At 32.4% G+C, this 22,824-nt stretch overlaps 1 protein-coding gene across 3 annotated transcripts in view; it reads left to right on the top strand.

The window, feature by feature from the left end:
* ARID2 (AT-rich interaction domain 2) overlaps positions 1-22,824 on the top strand; it is a 218,639-nt gene that overhangs the window by 110,494 nt on the left and 85,321 nt on the right. For 2 of the 3 annotated variants that reach the window (XM_004384559.3, XM_023738838.1), the window contains exons 4-6: positions 11,739-11,872; positions 16,819-17,037; positions 20,252-20,319. In XM_004384559.3, coding sequence (XP_004384616.1) covers positions 11,739-11,872; positions 16,819-17,037; positions 20,252-20,319 — 421 coding nt within the window. Of the gene's footprint in view, positions 1-3,747; positions 4,260-11,738; positions 11,873-16,818; positions 17,038-20,251; positions 20,320-22,824 lie in introns of those variants that run through there. The other variant, XM_023738839.1, reaches the window with a different exon arrangement.

Raw genomic sequence — 22,824 nt, 5'->3', positions numbered from 1 at the left:
AGGTGTGTCTCTTGTAGACAGCATATTGATGGATCCTGTTTTCTTATCCATTCTGTCACTCTCCGTCTCTTTATGGGTGCATTGAGTCCATTTACACTTAGTGTAATGATTTATAGATGTGAGTTTGTTGCTGTCATTTTGTAGTGCTTTTTTTTATGGTGCTGACGTTTTCTTTGTTTTTCTTGCTCTCTTGTGCTGAGTTATTTTTGTTTGTGGATTTTTTTTTCATTTCTTTTGTTTTCGTATGTTTTGTTTTTGCCGAGACTTTATGTTTGTCCTCTTTTTTTTATGAGTATGTTTGTTAACTTTTTTTGTGGTTACCATGAATTTTACCCTTATCTTTCTAATACCAAGGAATTTTTTAAAAAACTAAAACACATCATATAAATTACCCCTAATCACTGCTTTAGCTGTGACCCACAAATTTCATTTTCTTACTGAAAATAGATTGATAGTTAATAAAAATAAGTAAATAATAATAGATAAAATCAACAATTACCTGGAGGAATAAGCCTAAAATGGAATTTTACAAAGAGGAACAGATTGAGCCAATTGTGTTTCAAATGATTGATCTAAAGACAAAAAAAGTATAAAAACCATATTGAATTGTAGAAGATTTGTTTACTTTAGAATTCAGCAAATATGTAATTTTATTGAGAATAACACAAGTCAGGTTTCTCACTATTGGAGAGGGAGTTAACAATATAACAGGGGATACTGGTCTGACAGAGACTGGAGATATCCTGTAAGTGTGGCCTCCGGACACCCTTTTAGCTTGGTAATGAAATCACTCTTGAGGTTCACCCTGCAGCCAAGGATTAGACAGGCCCATAAAACAAAACAAGACTAAAGGGACACACCAGCTTAGGGGCAAGGACTAGAAGGCAGGAGGGGACAGGAAAGCTGGTAATGGGAACCCAAGGTCAAGGAGGGGAGAGTGTTGACATGTCATGAAGTTGGTAACCACTGTCACGAAACAATATGTGTACTAATTGTTTAATAAGAAGCTAGGTTGTTCTGTAAACCTTCATCTAAAGTACAATAATAAAAAAACAAAGGGGAACTGTGACGTTGAATGGGCATTAGAAGTATCAATATAAACTTATCCTTTTATAGAAATACATAAATAGGTGTTTGCATACATGCACATGTGTGTTTATATTTCCTACGCGTTGAAAGGGTCTAGAAGCAAAGATACCCCTGTAAGCAATGAACATGCCTCATATCCAGGTATTGGTTTCAAAACCATTCCTCATTAAAAAGTAGTAGTAGTGTTCCTTGGCGAAAGGATAGTTAGGATTGGAGCAGGGAAAATACAAGATGAGCCTGGAACATCTTGTCGTGTGTGCTATAAAGCAAGGAATTTCTGAAAAAAATGTAATAGGGACCACAAAAGGGATACAGGAGCGAGCTTGAAAGGATCCTCACTGGGCATCAGAACAGATAATAATAGGAGTATAATATTCATACAATAAAATAAGAATTTCTGAGCCCATGGTGTAAACAAATGAATAAACGGGGAGAATAGAGCATCTTCACAGTAGAATGCCAACTAATAGTGTAATGTAGTTGGAATGATGGAATTAGAAAAATCACCATCATAGTAATAATTGATTTATTGTTATTGTTGTGTTTTGTTGAGTTGATTCCGACTCATAGCGACCCTGTAAGACGAGTGGAACTGCCTCATAGTTTTTAAGGGTGTAATCTTTAAGGAAGCAGATTGTCACATCTTCCTCTCACGAAGCAGCTGGTTAGCAGCTGAGAGGTTAACCATGGTGCCACCAGGGCTGCTTGATTCATCAATGAATGCTAAAACTAGTGAGTCAAAGTTTGAATAGGATACTTCTGTAGCCTTAAAGTGTCTCTCCACAAATCAGTTATTAATTACAAAGAGGAAAAGAGTAACTTTACAATGGATTAACCAGGTAAACCCAACCTTAACAGTAGTCAGAATTAACAACACCAACAATGGAACATAACATGATGCACCTACTTACATGTATACGCACTGAGGATACAAATTAACTTCTGCGGCATTCCTACCAAAAATGTATTCTCTATAACTAATTGTGAGGAAACATGTGACAAACAAATTGAGGGACATTCACCAAAATAACAGACCTAACCTCTTAAAAAATGTCAAGGTTGTGAAAAACAAGGAAAAGCAACTTCAGTGTTTCAGGCAAATGTATGTGTGTTGGGGTGTGTGTGTGTGTGTGTGTGTGTGTGTGTGTGTGTGGAGAGAAAGAGAGAGACGGAGAATGACAATATGATAAAGCAAGTGAAGCAAAATGTAAACAATTGGTATATCTGGATAGAGTACTCATTAGTTCTTTGCACTGTTCTTGTAACTTTATGAAAATCTGTATCAATATAAAAATTGTATTTAAAGGGTTCAAAGCCTATGGAAACTTGGAGAGGTTTTTTAATAGGTTGGGAAATTGTATTTCCTAGGTCAGTGTAGATATGAGAGTTTCAGTATATGATACGTGCACATTATTTTCAGCAACAAAATCAGATTGGAAGGAAATCTCTTTTAAAATCCTTTTTAAAAATCCTTTAAAAAGAAAATGAAAAAAAAAAAAAAATGCTTTCTCCATAGCATGAGGGTTTTATTTTGTTTGTTCTGTTTTGTTTTTTTATGTAAGTACTTTCTAGTCATTGTTGAAACTGCACCTGTACCTTAAAGGGTAGATTAGATGTCCATTTTGTTTTGTTTTCTAAATGATCTGCTAGTTGAGATACTGCTCTTCACCTCATGTTATCACAGGAAAAGTCAGCATGTTTAGAACTGCACTTTTGGAAAAGTAAAATGTGTAAGTAACTCTTCTCAAGGTTGGCAGCACTTTCAAGTTCTCTTGCTAAAATACACAGTCAACCTCTGTGTGGTACAATAGATTTTCGTAGTCACTTCCTATCTCATGAATTATATGTGAATATTTTACTGTTTTTTAAAGGTCTTGTTTTTATATAATTGAAAAATCATCCTTTAGCGTTTTTGGCTCTTCTCATTTCAACTTTTTTGCTGCATTAGCTTGCCTGTGCATAATGCAATAAATGATTTTCGCGTGGTCACTATGAGGCAAGATGGGTTTGGGTTTCTGGTGTTTAGTCTTCCTCAGTCTTGTCTTCTCTTCCAGCTAATGCAGCTGTTCCTTCATTGCAGCTGTAAGTAGAATTAACATATTTTCCTGGAAAAACTTTTCCCTAAAAAAAAGTCATTTGCTTATGAGAATATATCTTCTCTGGTACAGCTTTCCTTTAATGACTCACCAAAAAGTAGTTCTTCATGAATTTCATTTTTGAAAGAGAATCTAGTAAATACTGTAAGCACAGACATGTTAGAAACATCTGTACTTGAATTCAGTTATATAGAATACCTCCCACATTGTGTAATTTGCTCTAATCCTTGTTTCTTCAACTCTTCAAAAGTGTTTTCTAGTCATTTCTCCACAGTATTTGGTGATGAAAGCAGTATATTTGTTCTGTTGCCATATTTTCCATATATTAATTAGCCATTTTTTGTATGAGAGAGTGAAGAAATGTTTCCCCAGTGATACCAAAGTTATTGCCTTTGAAAAGACACCTCTAAATATTTATCAATACACTTACTATAAATAATATAAATAACGATTATTTTTAAATAATCAGTATTTAATATTGATTAGATTTTCATAACTTAAAAAACACTGCTGAAAAAATGTAAAGATTTGTCTTCATATTCTGGATACTTGGTTTTAAGCATTGTGCAAATTATCAGGTAACATACAAAGTACAGCATTAACCTAGAATGGGGTTCATCATTAATGTTAGTGCATTTAAATCCACAGTTCAGGTTTTCTTGATAATTTTGAAGTCTTTTGACCAATTTCTTTCATATCTGATTGCATTGTCATTGTTTTTATCTCAGTATGGTTGACAAAGAGCTCACATTAGAAGTGTCAGCTCTGCCATTTTCCTGTTTATTTTTGCTTCCATTATTATTCAAACTGGTTTCTTTGCAGGAATTTGTTTCCTTCTCTTGTCCTTTTTGAGAGATAGTTTAGTTAAAATTAAATGTTGTTTTTAAATCCACTTTACACAAACAGACATCACTACAGAGAGAAGAGGCAGTGTCAATCCACAAATTAAATCTCTCTCTGTTGGAGTATCTTGTGTGTCTGCCTTACTTTGAAGGACACTCTTCTACAGAAATGAGAACCAAGGCTCATATTTTGGAGTATGATGTCCTAAGAAAGCCTGTACTGGGAAAAGAGGTGGGTTGGAAATTCTCTGAGTTGCACAACAAAGGGGCTAGACCAAAGATCCCAAAGGCGGGTGTAAATTTGGAATTCTTTATTAATTAAATATCTCTTTTTATTGTTTTTTAATGAAGCACAGGTGCTTAATTTTATTAACTATCGTTTGGCATCCTTTGTTTAGATAATGTAATTTTTTTCTCTGGTAGTAGGTGAGTTTAATGTTAATAAATTTTCAGTATTGAACTATCCTTGGATTTCTGGAATTAAGTCTTCAGAATTGTGGGTGTGTGTGTTTTATATATTAATAATTTTTTCCTAGTACTTATATATGTAGTCATTTTGTTTTTTACTTAAATTTTTATTAAATTTGTCAGTTTTGCTGATTACAATTTTCAGGGAGCATCCATCTTTTTCTTTAATTGGAAACATTTTACATAACAATGGGATTATCAGTTCTTTGAAAGTTTGAAGTATCACACTGTTGTTTTTCTGATATTTTTTAAATTGTGAAATATATCATACACACAAAAAATCTTAATACGTGTAACTTTAGCCACACCAGCATATACAAAAATATAACATGATTAATATCTTTGAAGTACCTTATGGTCCTCTCTTTATTGCTTGTCCCTCCAGAGAGATAACCCCTAGTTTATCTTCTAGGTGATAATCATTATCATACTTTTATTTGGAGTTTTGCACATACTTGTCTATTGCTAAAAAAATATATTTTAAATTTTTTGCTTGTTTATGACCTTCTTACAAGTGTGATAATATATGTATTGTTTGAAAAAAAACTTAACATTTTGTTATTGATAATCATTCATATGGATTCATGTTTATTAATTTGTATTGCCATATAATATTTCATTACATAAATATACCACAGTGTTTTTATCCATATTACTATTGATGAATATTTGGATTATTTCCAATTTTTTCTAGGATATATGCCTAAAAGTGGAATTGCTGGTCATAGGATATTCTTTATTTTCTCTTTTTCTCTACAGATTACATACACTAATATTTTTATTTCCTAATGCTGATTTAGAAGGCAATAATCCTGATTTTAATTTTGCTGTTACAGACTTTAAAAATTTGTAGAAACACAACTGAGAACATATTTCCCTTAATGTTAACTATGAGAATAAACTCATATTTGTTCACTCATCCACCATAAATAACACACAGAGTACAGTTTCAATTCTACTTACTACTTCTTCCTATTTTCCCATTTTTGTGGAAAAGTTCCTGAACTTTATATTGGGGATATCATTTTCAAAGTTTTGCATCTTCTGTGTCTCCTTTTGGAGTTATGAATGACATTTGCATTCTCTTGTAAGATAATTGTTATTACTGAGACTGATATCTGCGTTTAAATAGTTTCTGTGCTCATCATTATTCATCTTTATTGCTACTTAACCATTCCTTAATTTTGATTCGTCTATCAATTAGAGCCCTCGCAGCACAGCGGTTAAAGCACTCGGCCGCTAACCAAATGGTTTGTGGTTAGAGCCCACCAGCCGTTCTGTGAGAGAGAAATGTGTAGTCTGCTTCCGTAAAGATATACAGTCTTGTAAATCCTATGGGGCAGTTCTACTCTGTCCTGTAGTGTCGCTTTGAGTCAGAATCCACTTGACGGCAATGGGTGTTTTTGGTTTTATCAATTAGAGTACTTATGTGAGTGCATTTTGGCGGGGAGAGCTATGTGACTTTATTCTTTCTGAGTCTTTACATATCCAAAAGTTAATTTCCATTGTCTTCACAGGTGAGCAGCTTGGTTGGGTTTGGTATTCTTGTGAAATAAGCTTTTTTTCTCAAAACTTTGAAATTTGTTTTTTCATTATCTTCTAGCAGTTAATTTTGAAGAGAATATAGAGCCTAATCCAATTGTTTCTATATACTTTTTTTGAAGTTTAGGAGAGGGAAGTTTCTGGATAATCCTGGGAGTTGTCTTTATGTTTGAAGCTTAAATGTATCACCAAGATGTATCTGAGTGTTTTTCTCTTTTCATTCTTGTTTTTGGCCATTTTAATCATTTTAAGTGTGCAATTGAGTGACATTAATTACATTCACCATATTATACAACCATTGTAACTATCGATTTCAATAAGTTTTTTATCACATCAAACAAACTCAGTACCCCTTAAGCAATATCACCCCATTATTCCCTCCCTCCAGTCTATGGTAACCATGGTAACCCAAAAAAAAAAAAAAAAAAAAACTTTTGGTCTATGCATTTGCCTGTTCTGGATATTTCATATTCATAGAGACCCTATAGGACAGAGTAGAACTGCCCCCATAGGGTTTCCAGATTCGAACTACATACCTTTTGGTTAGCAGCTGAGGTCTTAACCGTTACACCACCGGGGTGTAAGTGGGATCATACAATATTTGTCGTTTTGTGAATGGCATCTTTCACTTAGCATAATGTTTTCACAGTTCATCGATTTTGTACCATGTATCAAAATATTTCTCTTTATGGATAATCTGTTGTATGTTTATATCCTATTTTATTTATCTGTTCATCAGTTGGTAGACACTTCAGTTGTTTCCATCCTTTGGCTATTATGAGTAATGCTGCAGTGAATATTTGTGTACAATTATCTGTTTGAGTCCTTGCTTTTATGTCTTTTTGGTATATACCTAGGAGTTGGATTGCTGCGTCATTCTGGTAATTCTGTGTTTAACTTGTTGTTGAGAATATATGCAGCAAAATATACAGCAGTTCAACCATTTCTACATGTACAGTTCAGTGACGTTGATTACGTTCTTCAGGTTGTACATCTATTCTCACCCTCTTTATGTTTAATTTTTTCATAAACGACCAAACTGTTTTCCACATCAGCTGCACCATTTTACAATCCCACAACAATGCATGACAGTTCCAGTTTTTCCACATCTTTGCCAGCTTATTTTAGTTTTTCTGATAATAGCTGTCTGAGTTTTGCTAGTGCTGTCATAACACAATATACCACAACTGGGTGGCTTTAAACAACAGAAATTTATCTTTTCACAGCTTTGTAAGCTAAAAATCCAAGTCAGGGTCTTAATCACATTGATTCTTTCTGTAGGCCTTTCTCCTAGTTTCCGGTGTCTCTGGAAATTGTTCACGTTCCTTTGCTTGTAGACGGGTCCTAACATGGCATCTGTCTCCCCCTTCTATGTGTGTCTTTGTGTCTCTTCTGGTCTTTTTGTAACTCAGAAGTGATTACATTTAGGATCCACCCTACTCTGGTTTGCCCTTGTTAACATAAGAAAACCCCTAACAGGGTCTTTTTTATAGGTACAGGGGTCAGGATTTCAAAACATATTTTGAGGGATGCAATTCAGTCCATACCAATAACCATCCTAGTGGTATCTCATTGTGCTTTTGATTTGCATTTCCCTAAGGACTAATGACACTGAGCCTCTTTTCCTGTGCTTATTGGCCATTTGTATATCCTATTTGAAGAAATATCTATGTAAACCCTGTGCCCATTTTTTAATTGGATATTTGTCTTTCTTGATGAGTTGTAGGAATTCTTTATATATTTTGGATATTAAGTCCCTGTCAGTTACATGATTACCAAATATATTCTTCCATTCTGTAGATTGTCTCTCCATTTTCTTGAAAAATCCTTTGATTCTCAAAGTTCTTAATTCTGATCATTTCCATTTTGGTTTTTGTTGTTCATGCTTTTGCTGTCATATCTAAGAATCTGTTGTCAAAAACAAGGTCTTGAAGCATTACCTTCATGTTTTCTTCTAAGAGTTTCATGGTTTTAGTTCTTATATTTGTGTCACTGATCCATTTTAAGTTAATTTTTGTACATGGTGTGAGGTATGGGTCTAATTTCATTTTTTGCATGTGTAGATCCAGTTGTTCCCACACCATTTGTTGAAGAGACTATTCTTTCCCCATTAAGTGGACTTGGCACCTTTATCGAAAATCAGTTGACTGTATGTATGGATTTATTTATGGATTTTCAGTTCTGTTTCATTGGTCTATATGTCTGTCTTTATAACAGTACTACGATGTTTTGATTAATTTTGCTTTTTGAAATAAAAAAGTGTGAGTCCTCCTATTTCGTTCATCTTTTTCAAGATTGTTTTGGCTACTTGGGGCCCGTTGCCATTCTGTATAGATTTGAAGATCAGTTTTTCCGTTTTGGGGGAAAAAAAGACTGGTGGAATTTTGAAAGTGATTACTTTGAATCTATTCATCACCTTAGGTAGCAGTGACATCTTAATATTAACTCTTCCAGTCCATGAACTTTGAATGTCTTTCCTCTTATTTAGGTCTCCTTTACTTTCTTTCAGCAATGTTTTATAGTTTTCAGTGTACATGTTTTTCACCTGCCTGATTAAATTTATTCCTAGGTATTTTTATTTTTTATTCCTATAGTAAATGGAGTTGCTTTTTAAATTTCCTTTTCAGATTCTTCATTGCCGTTGCATAGAAGCACAACTGATTTTTTTTGTGTTAATCCAGTACCCTGTAACATTGCTGAATTTGGTTATCTGCTGTTAGCTTTCTTGTGGATTCTTTGGAATTTTCTGTATATAGGGTCATATCTGTAAATAGACACAGTTTTACTTCTTCCTTTCTGATATGGATAACTTTTATTTGTTTTTCTTATTGCCCTGGCTAGAACTTCCACTATATTTTTCACTAGCAATGGTGAAAGAGGGCATCTTTGTCTTGTTCCTGATTTTAGGACTTAAGCTTTCAGACTTTCATCATTGAGTATGATGTTAGTGGTGGATTTTTCATAGTACCCTTTATCATGTTGATAAATTTCCTTTCTGTTCCTAATTGGCTGAGTGTTTTTATCATGAAAAGGTGTTGAACTTTTTCAAATGTCTTTTTTACATCAATTGAGAAGATCATTGTGGTATCATACATTGATTGATTTTCTTATGTTGAGTCACTCTTGCATTCCTGGTATAAATCTCACTTGCTTATGGTGTATACTTTTATTGATAGGCAATTGGATCCTGTTTGCTAGTATTTTGTTGAGTATTTTTACATCTGTATTCATAAGGGATATTGGTCTGTAGTTTTATTTTCTTTCAGTGTCTTAATCTGGCTTTAGTTGCAGGGTAATGCTGTCCTCATAGAAGCAGTTAGGAAGTGTTTCCTCTTCTATCTTTTGGAAATGTTTAGGAAGGATTAGTATTAATTCTTCTTTAAATGTTTGATAGAATTCACCACTGAAGGCATCTGATCATAATATGTCTTATAATCCTTTTTAGTTCTGTAGGGTTGATAGTAATGTCCCGACTTTCATTTGTTGTATTTTAGTTTTTGCATCTTCTCTCTCTTTTTTTTTTTTTTTGTTCTCACTCTAGCTAATAAAGTTTATTGGGTTTATTGATCTTTTCCAATAAACCATCTTTTGGTTTCATTGGTTCTCTCTTTTGTTTTTACAATCTCTATTTCATTTTTTCTCTCCTTTAATCTGTTATGTTCTTTCCTGTGGTAGCTCTGGGGTTAGTTTGCTCTTCTTTTTCTAGTTCCTCAAGGTACAAAGTTAGGTTATTGATTTGAGGTATTTCTTCCTTTTAATGGAGGAATTTACAGCTATATATTTTCCTCTGAGCACTGCCTTAGGTACATCCTATAAGTTTTGGTATGCTGTGCTTTTATTTTCATTCATCTTTAAGTATTTTCTTATTACCTTGTGATTTCTTCTTTGACCAATTTGTTTAATAGTGTGTTTTTTACTTTCCACATATCTGTGAAATTTCCAATTTTCCTTCTGTTCCTGATTTCTAGTTTTCATTCCATTGTTTTTGGAGAAGATACATTGTATGACTTCACTCGTTTTAAATCAATTAAGACTTGTTTTGCGACCTAACATGTGGTCTATCTTGGAGAGTGGCCCATGTGCAGTGGAAAAGAATGCGTATTCTGCATTTGCTGGTAGAGTGTTCCATATATGTCTATTAGGTCTAGTTTGTTTTATACTGTTGTCCAAGTCCTCCATTTCCATGTTGATCTTATATCTAGGTAGTGTATTCATTATTGAAAGTAATATATGAAAGTCTTCAACTATAATTATAGAATTGTCTATTTCTCCCTTCAGTTTTGTCAATGCTTCTTTAATATATTTTGATGCTTTGTTGTTAGGTGCGTATAAATAGATATATCATTGTTATGTCTTTATTAATTGACCTTTTATAATTATACAATGCCCTTCTTTGTCTTTTGTAACAAATTTTGACTTAAAGTCTGTTTTATCTCATATTGAGATAGTCATCCCAGCTCTCGTTTTGTTATTGTTTGCATGGAATATTTTTTCCACCCTTTCACTTTCAACCTGTTTGTGTCTTTGGATCTAAAATAAGTCTCTTGTAGACAGCATATAGCTGGATCATGTATTCTTATTCATTCTGCAGTCTCTACCATTTGATTGGAGTGTTTTTACATTCATGGTAATTACCAATAAGAAAGGACTTACTATTGCCATTTTGCTATTTGATTTTATGTGTCTTATACCTTTTTTGTCCCTCATTTCCTCCAGTACTGTCTACTTTTGTGTTTTTTAATTCCCTTTTTATTTCCTTTATTTTTTATATCGTGTATGTGTTTGTTTGTGGTTACGATGGGGATTACTTTCAACATCCTAGTGTTCACTTTGGTAGCATATATACATTTAACATCCTTAATTTATAACTACCTAGTTTAAATTGATACCAGCTTAACTTCAGTAGCATAATTAAACTCTTTTTCTATACTACTACTCCCCTCGCCTTCTTGTCACAGATTACATCTTTATACATTGTGTGCCCAACAACCTAAATTTGTTTTTTCTTTATGTGTTTTATCTTTTAAATCATATAGGGCATTTCTAGTATAGTTACAAAACAAAAATTTCTATAAAACTGGTCTCTGTATTTGCCTGTGAGATTACCTTGGAGATCTTTTGTTCTTTATACAGCTTCAAGTTACTGGCTAGTATCCTTTCGTTTCAACCTGAAGGGACTCCCTTTAGTATTTGTTGTAGGGCCAATCTGGTCATAACGCACTGTCTTAGCTTTTGTTTATCAAGGAGTGTCTTAATTTTGCCCTCATTTTTTGGAGGAATGTTTTTATTGGATATAGAATTCTTTGTTGTTCTTTGTTGACAATTTTTTTCTTTCAGCACTTAAAATTTTCTTCCCATTGCCTTTTGGCCTTCACGGGTTCTAAGGAAAAATCAGCACATATTAGAGATCCCTTGTTATGTGATGATTCACTTCTCTTTACTGTTTTATTCTGCTCTTTTTTTTCTTTGTTTTCTGAGAGTTTGATTATAAGTGTTTTAGTGTGGATCTTTTTGAGTTTATCTGATTTTTAGAAGGATTGCATTCAGTTTATCTACAGTATCACTGCTGAAGTTACTGTTTTTGTTTTTTTTTTTTAATTTTAGGGGCTCTACTAAAGGAGGAATAGATACATGTCATGAAGTTAAAAAATAAGACATAAATCTATTTTTAAATCTTTGCTGTGTTGTTTTTCTATTTCAGTTACCTAGAAAAGTACGAGAAAGTTCATCATTTTGGGGAGGATGATGATGAGGTACCACCAGGCAATCCAAAGCCCCAGCTTCCTATTGGTGCAATTCCATCTTCCTACAATTACCAGCAACACAGTGTGTCAGGTAAATATCATTTAAACTTAATAGGGCATAGGTCCACATTTTTGAATTAGGAGAGTAAACATTCGATTAATTAGTCTTTTACTTAGCACATGAGAACACTTAAGGCCTTGAGGTAATGCAACTGTCAAAGATCAACATCTAATTGGCATCAGGCCGTTTCTAGCACAAGCTGCTTAAGATTTTTATTTGCAGGAATTTTCAGAGTTACATAAGCGTGTACTTTCAAGTGAAAGTTTTTGCCTTATTGCTTTGACTAGTAATCATTTAACTGAAATAGTCACTAAAATGGAAATAGGAAGGTCCTGGGAAAGCTAAGAACACCCATATAGCATCTACTGGACTTTATACAATTACTGGGATTCACAAGATCATATTTCCTTAGAATTCTCCGTCATTACTGTGTTATTTTCCTGCCATGGAGTCCCTGGGTGGTACAAACAGTTAAGTGCTCGACTGCTAGCCAGATGGTTGATGGTTCAGACCCACACCATGGTGCCTCAGAAGACAGGCCTGGCAATCTGCTTCCAAAAGGTCACAGCCTTGAAAATCCTATGGAGCAGTTCTGCTCTGCACACATGGGGTTGACATGAGTTAGAATCGACTTGACAACAACTAACAATAACAAGAATTTCCTACCGTGGTATCAGGAAGATTTTTTTTTAAGTCATTTTTATACTGATTATGGAGGTGAGAATCTGCTGCTAAAAGGAGCTGGACTCAAATTGGAAATAATTAGGTTGAGAGTCTGATAAAGAGGTTCTTGAAGTGGGATACATGGGGGTTCCAGTGTTTAAAAGCTGTAGGGGGTTGGGGATTGTGATGAATAGGTAGAGATCTCTGAAGAGATAAACATTTCTGTTTCTTCAGTTATCAACATTTGTCCTAAAAAAGAGATTTTTGTTTTTCCAGGTTATATTCTTTTTAAAAGTTACTGTCATTATAGTTACTTTATTCTTATTATTTATTGGTATTACTGCCAATCTCTTTTTAATCTACATTTAAGCTATCTCATTTATGCTAGTATTACCAATTTTTTTTTATTGGCTTTATTTTAGCCTTATGTGTTTTCAGAGTTTCTTTCGTGTTGAATTCAACCCCGTGTTTCTTCCCCAATCAGTTTGACTGCAGAAACAGAATCTCCTCTTAGAATCTGTGATCTCTGTTAGAAGAGACTTCATCTAGTACTTTCATATAATTGTGGGGCAGGGAAGGGGGGGGTGGTATGCAAACAAATCTACCTTAATTTCTGATGAGGGGTCATTATTGCAGAACCAAGGTTAAAGGAGACCATATTAAGTCACCATGTAGAAAAGCTTGCTAATAGTTTAAGCTGATAAAATGGGATGACATGACAGGTAATACACTCTTTTTTTCAAATGAGCCGATCGATGATCACCATCTAATTCAAGAATGTTGCAGAGGATATTCCTAAATTGAATGAGACATTGTATCTTTAAGACCATTTTTAACTTTATAACTGTGTAATTCCTGTATTATAGCAATAATAGCAGAGCTGTTCCTCCTTGTAGCTTAGAGTTTGGTGTCTGCCACTACAGCTCCCCAAACTGACCAATTTTTACGTTTGGACTTGTTTAAAATAAATTTTTTTTCTCCACTTCTTCCCCTCCTCCCCCTAATTCAAACTTAAATTTAAGAAAGAAGATATGAGTTATTTCTGACATTTCAAAAGTCTAATGAAACTTATTGAAACGGCTGTACTAGTTAAGGAAATGATACAGTGCTTAACTTGGCATTATAATAACTCCTTTCTGATATACTGTTATTTGTCTTGTTTGTTTTAAGGAAAATCTGAACAATTACATAATATATGTAGCATGAATACAAAATCAGGATTGAGGACTCTTAAAGAAACTAGGGGAAGAAGCTGGGGATCTCTAGGGAAACATCAGACTCTATAGTATATCTAATTCAGACTAATAAGAGGTAGTATTTCAGGGTAGCATTTAATAATTTGGAGGTGCTTTTCTGTGTTGCTTTTCATTTTTTTTAGAAGGAGACCATAACAACATCATGATAGTGTTCTAAAAATTAACATCATTGTCAATATACAAAACAAATCCTTCACTGATGGCTCTTTTCATGTGTCATTAAGAAAACTAGAGTAAGTTTGATAGCTTTCCATTTTTGTCTGTGTTTGTGTGTGTTAAACACCAAAATAGAATTACCTAATGGTAGATTGATTCTTTAGAAAAATTTATTCAGAACCTTAAAAAAATTTGTGTCTACATCTTTTATCATGCAGCCTTATTCCCTTAGAGGTTTGGATAAATCTGTGTATCCAGAGATACTTATTGATATTAAGAAAAGCTATTCTAAAACAGTATTTTGAAAAATAATACATTTCATTTTGCTGTAGATTAAGGACATTAGGTATAAAGTGCAGTTCTCTTTGTAATTGTAGTAATAGAATTGGACCCGAATTTTCCTTTGAGGATGTTGACTCCTTTTGACTGATGACTTTAAGTGGCAAAAAATACTGAGCAGATCTTGCTTTGAGGTTGAGGATTATTCAGCATTGGTGGTTTTGTCATTTCTTTGCATGATTTTTCAGGCTCTTTCTTGCCATAAATACCTAATCCTTTGATACTGAGTTTTCTTCTTCCTTCTATTTTTTTTCTTGGTATTGATTTAGATTCAATCAGTTCTGCTGAGTTATTATTATTAAGGACCTTTTTGTTCATCTGCTCTTATATTAAAAAAATTTTATTTGCTTTATCTTTAGTAGAAAAGTTTATGAAAGACAAATTTAACAAATGATAACTCATTGAAATTAGTAGAAGTATAGAATTTGTAGTTCTAGTCAAGATTGTCTTTAAGGTGTTACATATTCTAACAGATATTTGGAATACAACCGTCACTGTCAATGTCAATGTAAAGAATGTATTATAGAATTCCTGAAATGGGAATAAACAACACTCTAACAACAAGTCTCCCTTTCCTAAACTGAAAACAAAGAGGCTATTGCCTATGATTAAGTTTATCAGCAGTGATCTGCTTGTACAGGAACGAAAAATAAAATTAACTTTGAGTCAAGAATGTTGAAAATAAATTTCCTGTCCCACTCCAATTATAAAATTGTACCTGTTTGATCATCTCTTCTTGGGGAGGGAGTATCTTAAAATTATGTAAACATTTCTCCTTCATTATCTTCAAAATCTTTACCAAACCTGATATAATTAAAGGACCTTTCAGAATTACATTTATTTATTTATTTTTAATTGAAGTTGTTTGGTAAAGTCATTCAGGTAAGGATGTATTAAATTGAGTATCTGATAGCATCTGTCATTCTTCAGTAGCAAATAGAACAGTTTATAAGATCATATTGAAAGCACATAAACTTTAAGACTGTGACAGACACTGAATGGGGGTTCTAATTTTTTTTCCCCCTGCTCAAGAGATTTGCTTGAAAGCTATGTGGAATCTAAAAACTTAAATTAACTGTTGGTTAGACTTGGTTTCTCATCTTCAATTCCAGTTAGCAGTATAGAAATAATCAAAATCTGTTTCTATATTCACAGAAGTTTCATTCCTTTTTCCTCAGATGTTTCCTTTATGTTATTGATGGGAAACTTCACTTAGCAGGATTATGACAAATGAACAGTATATCCTTGTTCATCTTAAATATTGTGAAGACTCTGTCTCTTCACATTTGCAGAGCAACAAGAACTCTATACATTGTTGATGGCAATGCAAGATGTTATAGCCACCTTGAAAAACAGTTTAACAATTTCTTACAAAGTTAAGCATACACTTACAAATGACTCAACAATCTCACTTCTAGCTATTTAACCAAGAGAAATGTAAAAATATGTCTACATAAAGACTTGTACGTGAATGTTTATCGCAACTATATTAATAAATGCCAAAAATTTGGAAAAATCCAAATGTCCCTCAACAGGAAACAGAGTGTATTACATCCATACTATAGCAATAAAAAGGAACATCAACATGGATATGATTCTCAAAAGCATTATACTAAATAAAACCAAATAGAAAAGAGTACATGCTGTATAATTCCATTTATTTGTCATTTTGGAAAAAAAAAATCTATAGGAACAGAAGTTAGACCAGTGGTTGCCTGGGGATAGAGGGAGAGGATTGACTGCAAAAGGACATGAAGAAACTTTTTGGAATGATAGAAATATTCTGTATCTGGATTGTGGTTGTGGTTAAAAAACTATATGTATTTATCAAAACTCATAGAATTCAAAACTAAAAGGCATGAATTTTACTATGTTAATTTTCTCTCACTAAATCTAACCTACATAAGTAATAATTCTCCTACAATTGTATACAGACATTAGGCAGGGTGTATAAACAAATGATAGTGTTAAACATTTCAAGAGAACCACTCCCCCTGGCTTAATAGTATGTAAAAATCAGAACAGGTCCTTGAAGTGCAAGAGTAAAAAATGTGCCAAAAACAAACTCCATCAAACCTGTTGCTGTTAAATCCATTCTAACTCATGATGATCCCGTGTATGTCAGACTAGAACTGTGCTTCATAGGGTTTTCAAGGCTGTGATATTCCAGGAGCAAATTGCCAGGCCTTTATTTTGAGGCACCTCTGGGTAGGTTTGAACCTCCAACTATCTGTTAGTAGTCAAGTACTTAAGCATTTGTATCACCCAGGGACTCCTAAAAAAATGTACAAATTAGGTAAAGTAAAGTAATGATATAATAATGTTTTAGTAATTATATTCAAAGGATATGTACATTTTTTCGTATATTAGTACTTTTTCAAGAATGTAATATGAACAGTAAGTAAGTTTAAGAAGTTTAGAAAGTTGACCTCTCAACTTCTGGTCTGTTTATATTTTATAAAAGAAAACAAACTTGTCCTGTATTCAGAAGATATTATCCATAATGATGTCTAATCTTTGGTATATGTAAGGATTTTTTTGTTTTTGTTTTGTCTTTGTTAGATTATCTGCGTCAAAGTTATGGGCTGTCTATGGACTTTAATTCGCCAAATGATTATAATAAATTGGTGCTTTCACTGTTATCTGGACTCCCAAATGAAGTGGACTTTGCTATTAATGTATGCACTCTCCTATCAAATGAAAGCAAGCACGTCATGCAACTTGAAAAAGACCCTAAAATCATCACTTTGTTACTTGCTAATGCCGGGGTGTTTGACGACAGTAAGTTTTAAGCTGAATATACTGTATGATTTTTCTATAAAGATGTTACTAGATGGTGGTGGTGGTATTTGTTGATGAGTTGGTTCCAACTCATGGCAACTCCATGCACAACAGAACAAATTGTTGTCTGATAAATTGTTGGTATGCTGACGTCCATTATTGGGGCCAATGCATATTATGAGTGCCTTCTACCCTAAGGGGCTCATGTTATATTATATTATATTGGACAGTATTCTATTATGATCCAAAGAGTTTTCATTGGTTAATTTTTGGAAGTAGATCACCAGCCTTTCTTCCTAGTCTGTCTCATTTATGGAAGCTTCCCTGAAACCTGTCCACCATGAGTGACCCTGCTTGTATTTGAAATACCGGTGGCATAGCTTCCGGCATCATAGCAGCACTCAAGCTAGCACAGTATGGGAGATAAGTGGTGAGTTATTAGGTAGATGTACACGTGTAACACTTGTGAATATTATTCCAAAATAGGTTTTTAAGGAGAAAAGTAGTTTTAATATTAAATGTAATCAGTATTCTTGATTTGCCTTAATTATATTACATGCATTATTTAAGATAATGAATGTTTGGATTTTTAAACTTTAAATATTTGAAGAGTAGTTTAGTCTCATTAGAGTCTTTGAAATAAAAACCATGAGTTTTTTCTTGGGGGATATTTGCATTTTTTAATTTGAGAAGAATGGTTAAAAAATTCTGATAAAACTAGGACCTGGGAGAAATTATTTTCCAAAGTCTATTTCTGCTAGTGTATTATACTTTAGGTCAATATATTTGAAAATTTGCAGCCTAAATAAACCAAACAGAGCTAATCAAGTATTTGATATATTTTTTTTTACTTAGGATAAGATACTGAAACATATTGAAATTATTTGTTTGTAAGAAACTATATAGCATAGTAGACATAGTCTGTGAGAGAATGTCCTATAATATTTAACAGATACATGACTTTGTTTTTATCTTTATATAACAGAATATTTGTAAATATGCTCATTTTTCTGTAATTGATTTGCTTCATGTAGTATACTTTCCAAACGTAATTTTATTTGGGATTCTCATAGTAGGATGCCTTGAAATTTGACATATACTTATTTGTCTGAGGATAATTTTGTAAGTTAAACAGAAGTGAAAATTAGTTTCTTACCCTGCCTGAAAAACTATTCTTGGTTATGTGGGAAAAGGAACCAAAACCATTACTTCTTAATTTGTGTTGTAACTTTGAAATATTAAATGTGGTGGATTTTTATCTCACCTTCGTGTTTTTGATTCCTGATTTTTTTTTCTTTATTTAAAATGTAACTTTCAGCATTTAATATAGAATGGAGTTGGAAATAGTATTACATTTTTTAGAAACCTTGAAATGAAGTTTTGGAAAGAATATATATTTTCAACCCACAATAATTTTTAGTGAAATCTTACCACTTAATTATTGAATAAGGATTACTTAAACATATGAATAACTTAAGTTGTATATTTGATAGAAATAATCCATCAGTTTTCCATTCTTGACACATTAAATAAAAGCCTACATAATTATGCAATGTGGCAACTTAAAACATTAATAAGTAAGTAAATGCTATGTAAAGAATGTTTCTATCATTCCAACAGTCTTGGAATTTACTTTTAGAGTACATAGGGACTTTATGTAGACCTTATACTTGTAACAGTGTTTTGCATTATGAAAATAATTCTCTTTTAGTTTTAGGGTTATAGATACATTTGACTTAGTTTTGATTTTTTAGGACATTGAATTTTAATTAAGAGATAAATGTAGATGCCACTCCCTTTAGAAACTGGTATGTTTACACATTTTCTGTGTTTGAAGAAGCCCAAGAAAAATTCCATGCAACAGAAAATTTAGTTTTTCCATCTTCTTATTTCCAGCCAGTATTTTCCCTATGAACTTTTCTTCAAAATGCCTCCCGCACCACCCCCCCACCACCCCACCTCCCCACCCCACCACTAAAAACAAACTCTTACGTCTCTGTAGTGGTATGTGGGTTTTATTTTTCTGATTAAGCTGCTACTTACATGTATGTTTGATATTTTATAGAATTCGTTGGGCCACTATAGCCAATTTATTTGTTAAAAACTTTCACATCTTTTTTTATATAATTTCCTCATGACCTTAATATCAGTATTAAAATTCATTAATAAATATAATTCTTGTTCTAGTCTTCACCTTTTAAAATATTTTTCCAATGAACATTCTTATTCCACCCTAAGTACTTTATAAACTTTATTTTGCTCAATATTAAGTGTGTTATAAAAATTAAATCTTTCCTATAGAAGATATATCCATTTATTATGCTTGTCATGACATGGCCAATAATAAGACTTAATTTCGTTTTCTTAAAGATTGACATTCATAAAAACTAGTTTTTTTCTTTGTTGTTAACAATTGCCACAATATTATTTTCTTTCTGTTTTCCTAAAGCAATAGTTTTCATTATTGAATTAGTCTAATAGGTGATGAAGCACTTAACTAATTTTTAAAGTGGAATATATATTTACAGCTTGGACATTTGTATCATACTATTTTACTGTCTTGTCCTATAACCAGAAAAAGAGCTAGCAACATATATGAGCAAAAAATGATAAATGGCCTATATGCCTCAACCTTTTTTGTTGGGAATGGGGGCCACAGGTGTGGGGGTAGAGTGTTATTAGGAAGAAGCTTTCAAAAATGGATGGTTTGACTTTTCCCTTCAAACAACTTTATCAGGAAAAACAAACAAGCAGTAGATCTAACAATTTTCTTAAGGAAGATTACAATTTTGGAAATTATTTCCAAATAAAGCATTGCCATATATTATTTGAGGTATATATTACACAGTTATGTCTGAAATTAATATAAAGATTTTTAATTATAAATTCTGGCAATCTTATAACAATAGCATGAGCAATAGAGTAACTTTTTTATAGTACTCTTCATTTCTTTATTGTCTGTAAAACTATTACAAAAATGAGTTGTGGATATTTAGTTTGTAGGGACATAAAAATTTTAACTCCTGTAATTAAAAAAGAAGTATTTTTTAAAAGATTATCACGACTTTCTGTCATTTACTATTAAAAAAAACCTCTTAGTGAATAACATATCTTAAAATGTAGTTTTACTGTTTTTCCAAGTTTACGTATTATTAAAGAGTTAAATAAAAGAAATTAATTCCATTTAACTGAATTCACTATTGATTTTTTTAAGCCTTAGGATCCTTTTCGACTGTATTTGGAGAAGAATGGAAGGAGAAGACTGATAGAGATTTTGTTAAGGTAATTTACATAAATTAAAATGTTGAAACATTGAGTTAACATGTAGTCAAGGGTCAAAGTAGCAATGGTTGCTCATTTTATATACAGGATGCTGTCTGTGTTTTTATCTTTAACATAATACATAAAGATAACTATTAACAAATTGTGATTAAGTTGAGTAAAATTCTTTTAGAATATCTAATGAACAAAGTTATTTTGTTACACATTGATTTCTGAGAATGCTGGGAACTTGTTTTAAGAAGTAGTTTCTATCAAGTAATAGTAAGATTTGTCTAGTAGCATTTTACTTAAAACATGAAATTAACAGTTTATCGCCATGTAGTCGAAAACATACTGAATTATAAAATTTATTAAAGATTATATTAGGTGAATTTCATCTTATGAGGCAAGATGCTTGACTTTTCTTTAAATATTGCTGGTCTTTAGTTTACCAACTAACAAAAACTGCTGCTAATGATAAGGTTCTACTAATCAATAACTTGAATATTTTCAGCAGTCTATTTTAAGTGTTATAAGTTGTCTTTAGGAATAGTAGTAATGCATCAAGACATTTTCGAAAGTTTACTGTAAACTACCATGACTTCTTGAATTCTTTTTTAGATGTAAGCTTTTCGTATCTTTAGTGCTGCCAAGTTACAGTTTTGGTTTCTGCCTAATACTACCACTGAAGGATTTTTTTTTTTTTAATGTAACTTTTTCTTTACCTAAGAAGAAATAAAAGAGTTATAGTTAATCACTCAGTATCAATGCCTTATTTCAAAATTTCATATTAGATATCATGCACATTTGTTTTAATTATGTCATGTAAAAATATTCTGTTATTTCTTTTCAGTGAAGAATTAAAAGTTTATATGGACTACATATTAAACACATTACATAGTTATCTTTTACCATTGTAAAATAGTTCAAACCATGTAAGTGTCTATAATTTATAGTCTCTTCAGAGATGTACATATGAGTTTTATTTTAATGAATGGGTAATATTTGAGTTAGTTAAATAGTGGAGGAAGAGAGAGAGAAAATGTTTTCATAAAAATATTGGATGTGTGTTGTGGAAAAGTCAGAAAATATAGTTAAAGGTGAAAATGAAAACCACCATTAATCCCACTTGTCTAGAAATAAACACTATTTTTACATACACACATCAGGTTTTTTTCTATGTTAATAACATTTAAAAGCAAAAATTGTCTTCTGAACTTAATTTGTAACCTACCCTTTTCACTTAATCGTGAGCTTCTTTTTCATCCTTAAAGATTTTAATGACTGCTTATTTCATATTATAGATATTCCATAATTCATGTCGAAAGTCCAAATTCTTAGAAGTGTAGGTTGTTTCCATGTTTTATTATTTAAACTTTACTTGGACAAATATAGCCAAGTCTTTGAGAATATATAGAATTTTTTCCTTAGGCTAAATTCCAAAAAATTAAATTTCTGAGTGAAAGATTCTGTTAAATCCTTGAAGAAAAATATACCGCCTTAATTGAATTTTAAGGAAATTTTTCATGTTGTTACGCTAAATCAAATTTACATCTAAAAATACCAGACCTTGTGCTATAATCAATTAAAAGTTTGATGATACCCAATTAATATCTTAAAAATACTTTATTTTAGAGGAAACAAAATTTCAAACTATTTTACTTGGTAGTATGTATTTTAAATTATTTTACGAATTCATTCCTTAGTGCATATTTACTGTGCACTTTCTATATGCTGGAAATGCTGGTGATGTAGTGGTTAAGTACTACGGCTGCTAACCAAAAGGTCAGCAGTTCAAATCCACCAGGTGCTCCTTGGAAACTCTATGGGACAGCTCTACTCTGTCTTGTAGGGTCACTATGAGTCGGAATCAACTTGATGGTAACAAGTTTGGTTTTTTGGGGGGAGGGGTTCTGTATGCTGATACTTTACTGCTTTCAGAGAATTTCCATTCTAGTTCAGGAAGACAAACAATAAAAAGTAAACAATATAGTTTGATATTTTGACGATTACTGTGAAGAAAATAAAGCAGGGTAATGTAATAGAGAGTTACAAGACACATAGCAGGGGGAGTAAGATTAGATAGTGTAGTCAAGAAAGTTTCTTTTAAGGAGGTAACACATCTGATGATTTTTGGTAGATCTGAATGCTATAAGAGACCAACCTCTACAGGTATACAGGAAGAGCTCTTAAGGCTGAGGGAATAGCAAATACAAATCCCATTAGGTAAGAACGAATTTGGTTTGAGGTATAGAAAGCATGCTTTTCTAACAGGACCAGTAAAGGGAAGGTGGTAGCTAATGAATGTGCATGTTTTAAGTGTTTGTGCAGTTAAGAGAAAATTCTTTTAATGCCAAAATACATATTTGTCATATTGTTGAAGATGTTACGACTAAGCTTTAGGATATGTTGAAATTTTTTAAAAAATTTATTTGTTTTATGCCTGGCTCCTTGAGTAGATTTTTAAATTAAATTATAACATATACTTAGAAAAGTGCATATAAGGATAAAAAAAAAAAAAAAAAA

Source organism: Trichechus manatus, unplaced genomic scaffold (assembly GCF_000243295.1).
Source record: "Trichechus manatus latirostris isolate Lorelei unplaced genomic scaffold, TriManLat1.0 scaffold00123, whole genome shotgun sequence".
Lineage (NCBI taxonomy): Eukaryota > Metazoa > Chordata > Mammalia > Sirenia > Trichechidae > Trichechus > Trichechus manatus.
This window is presented reverse-complemented; position numbering and strand designations above follow the sequence as displayed.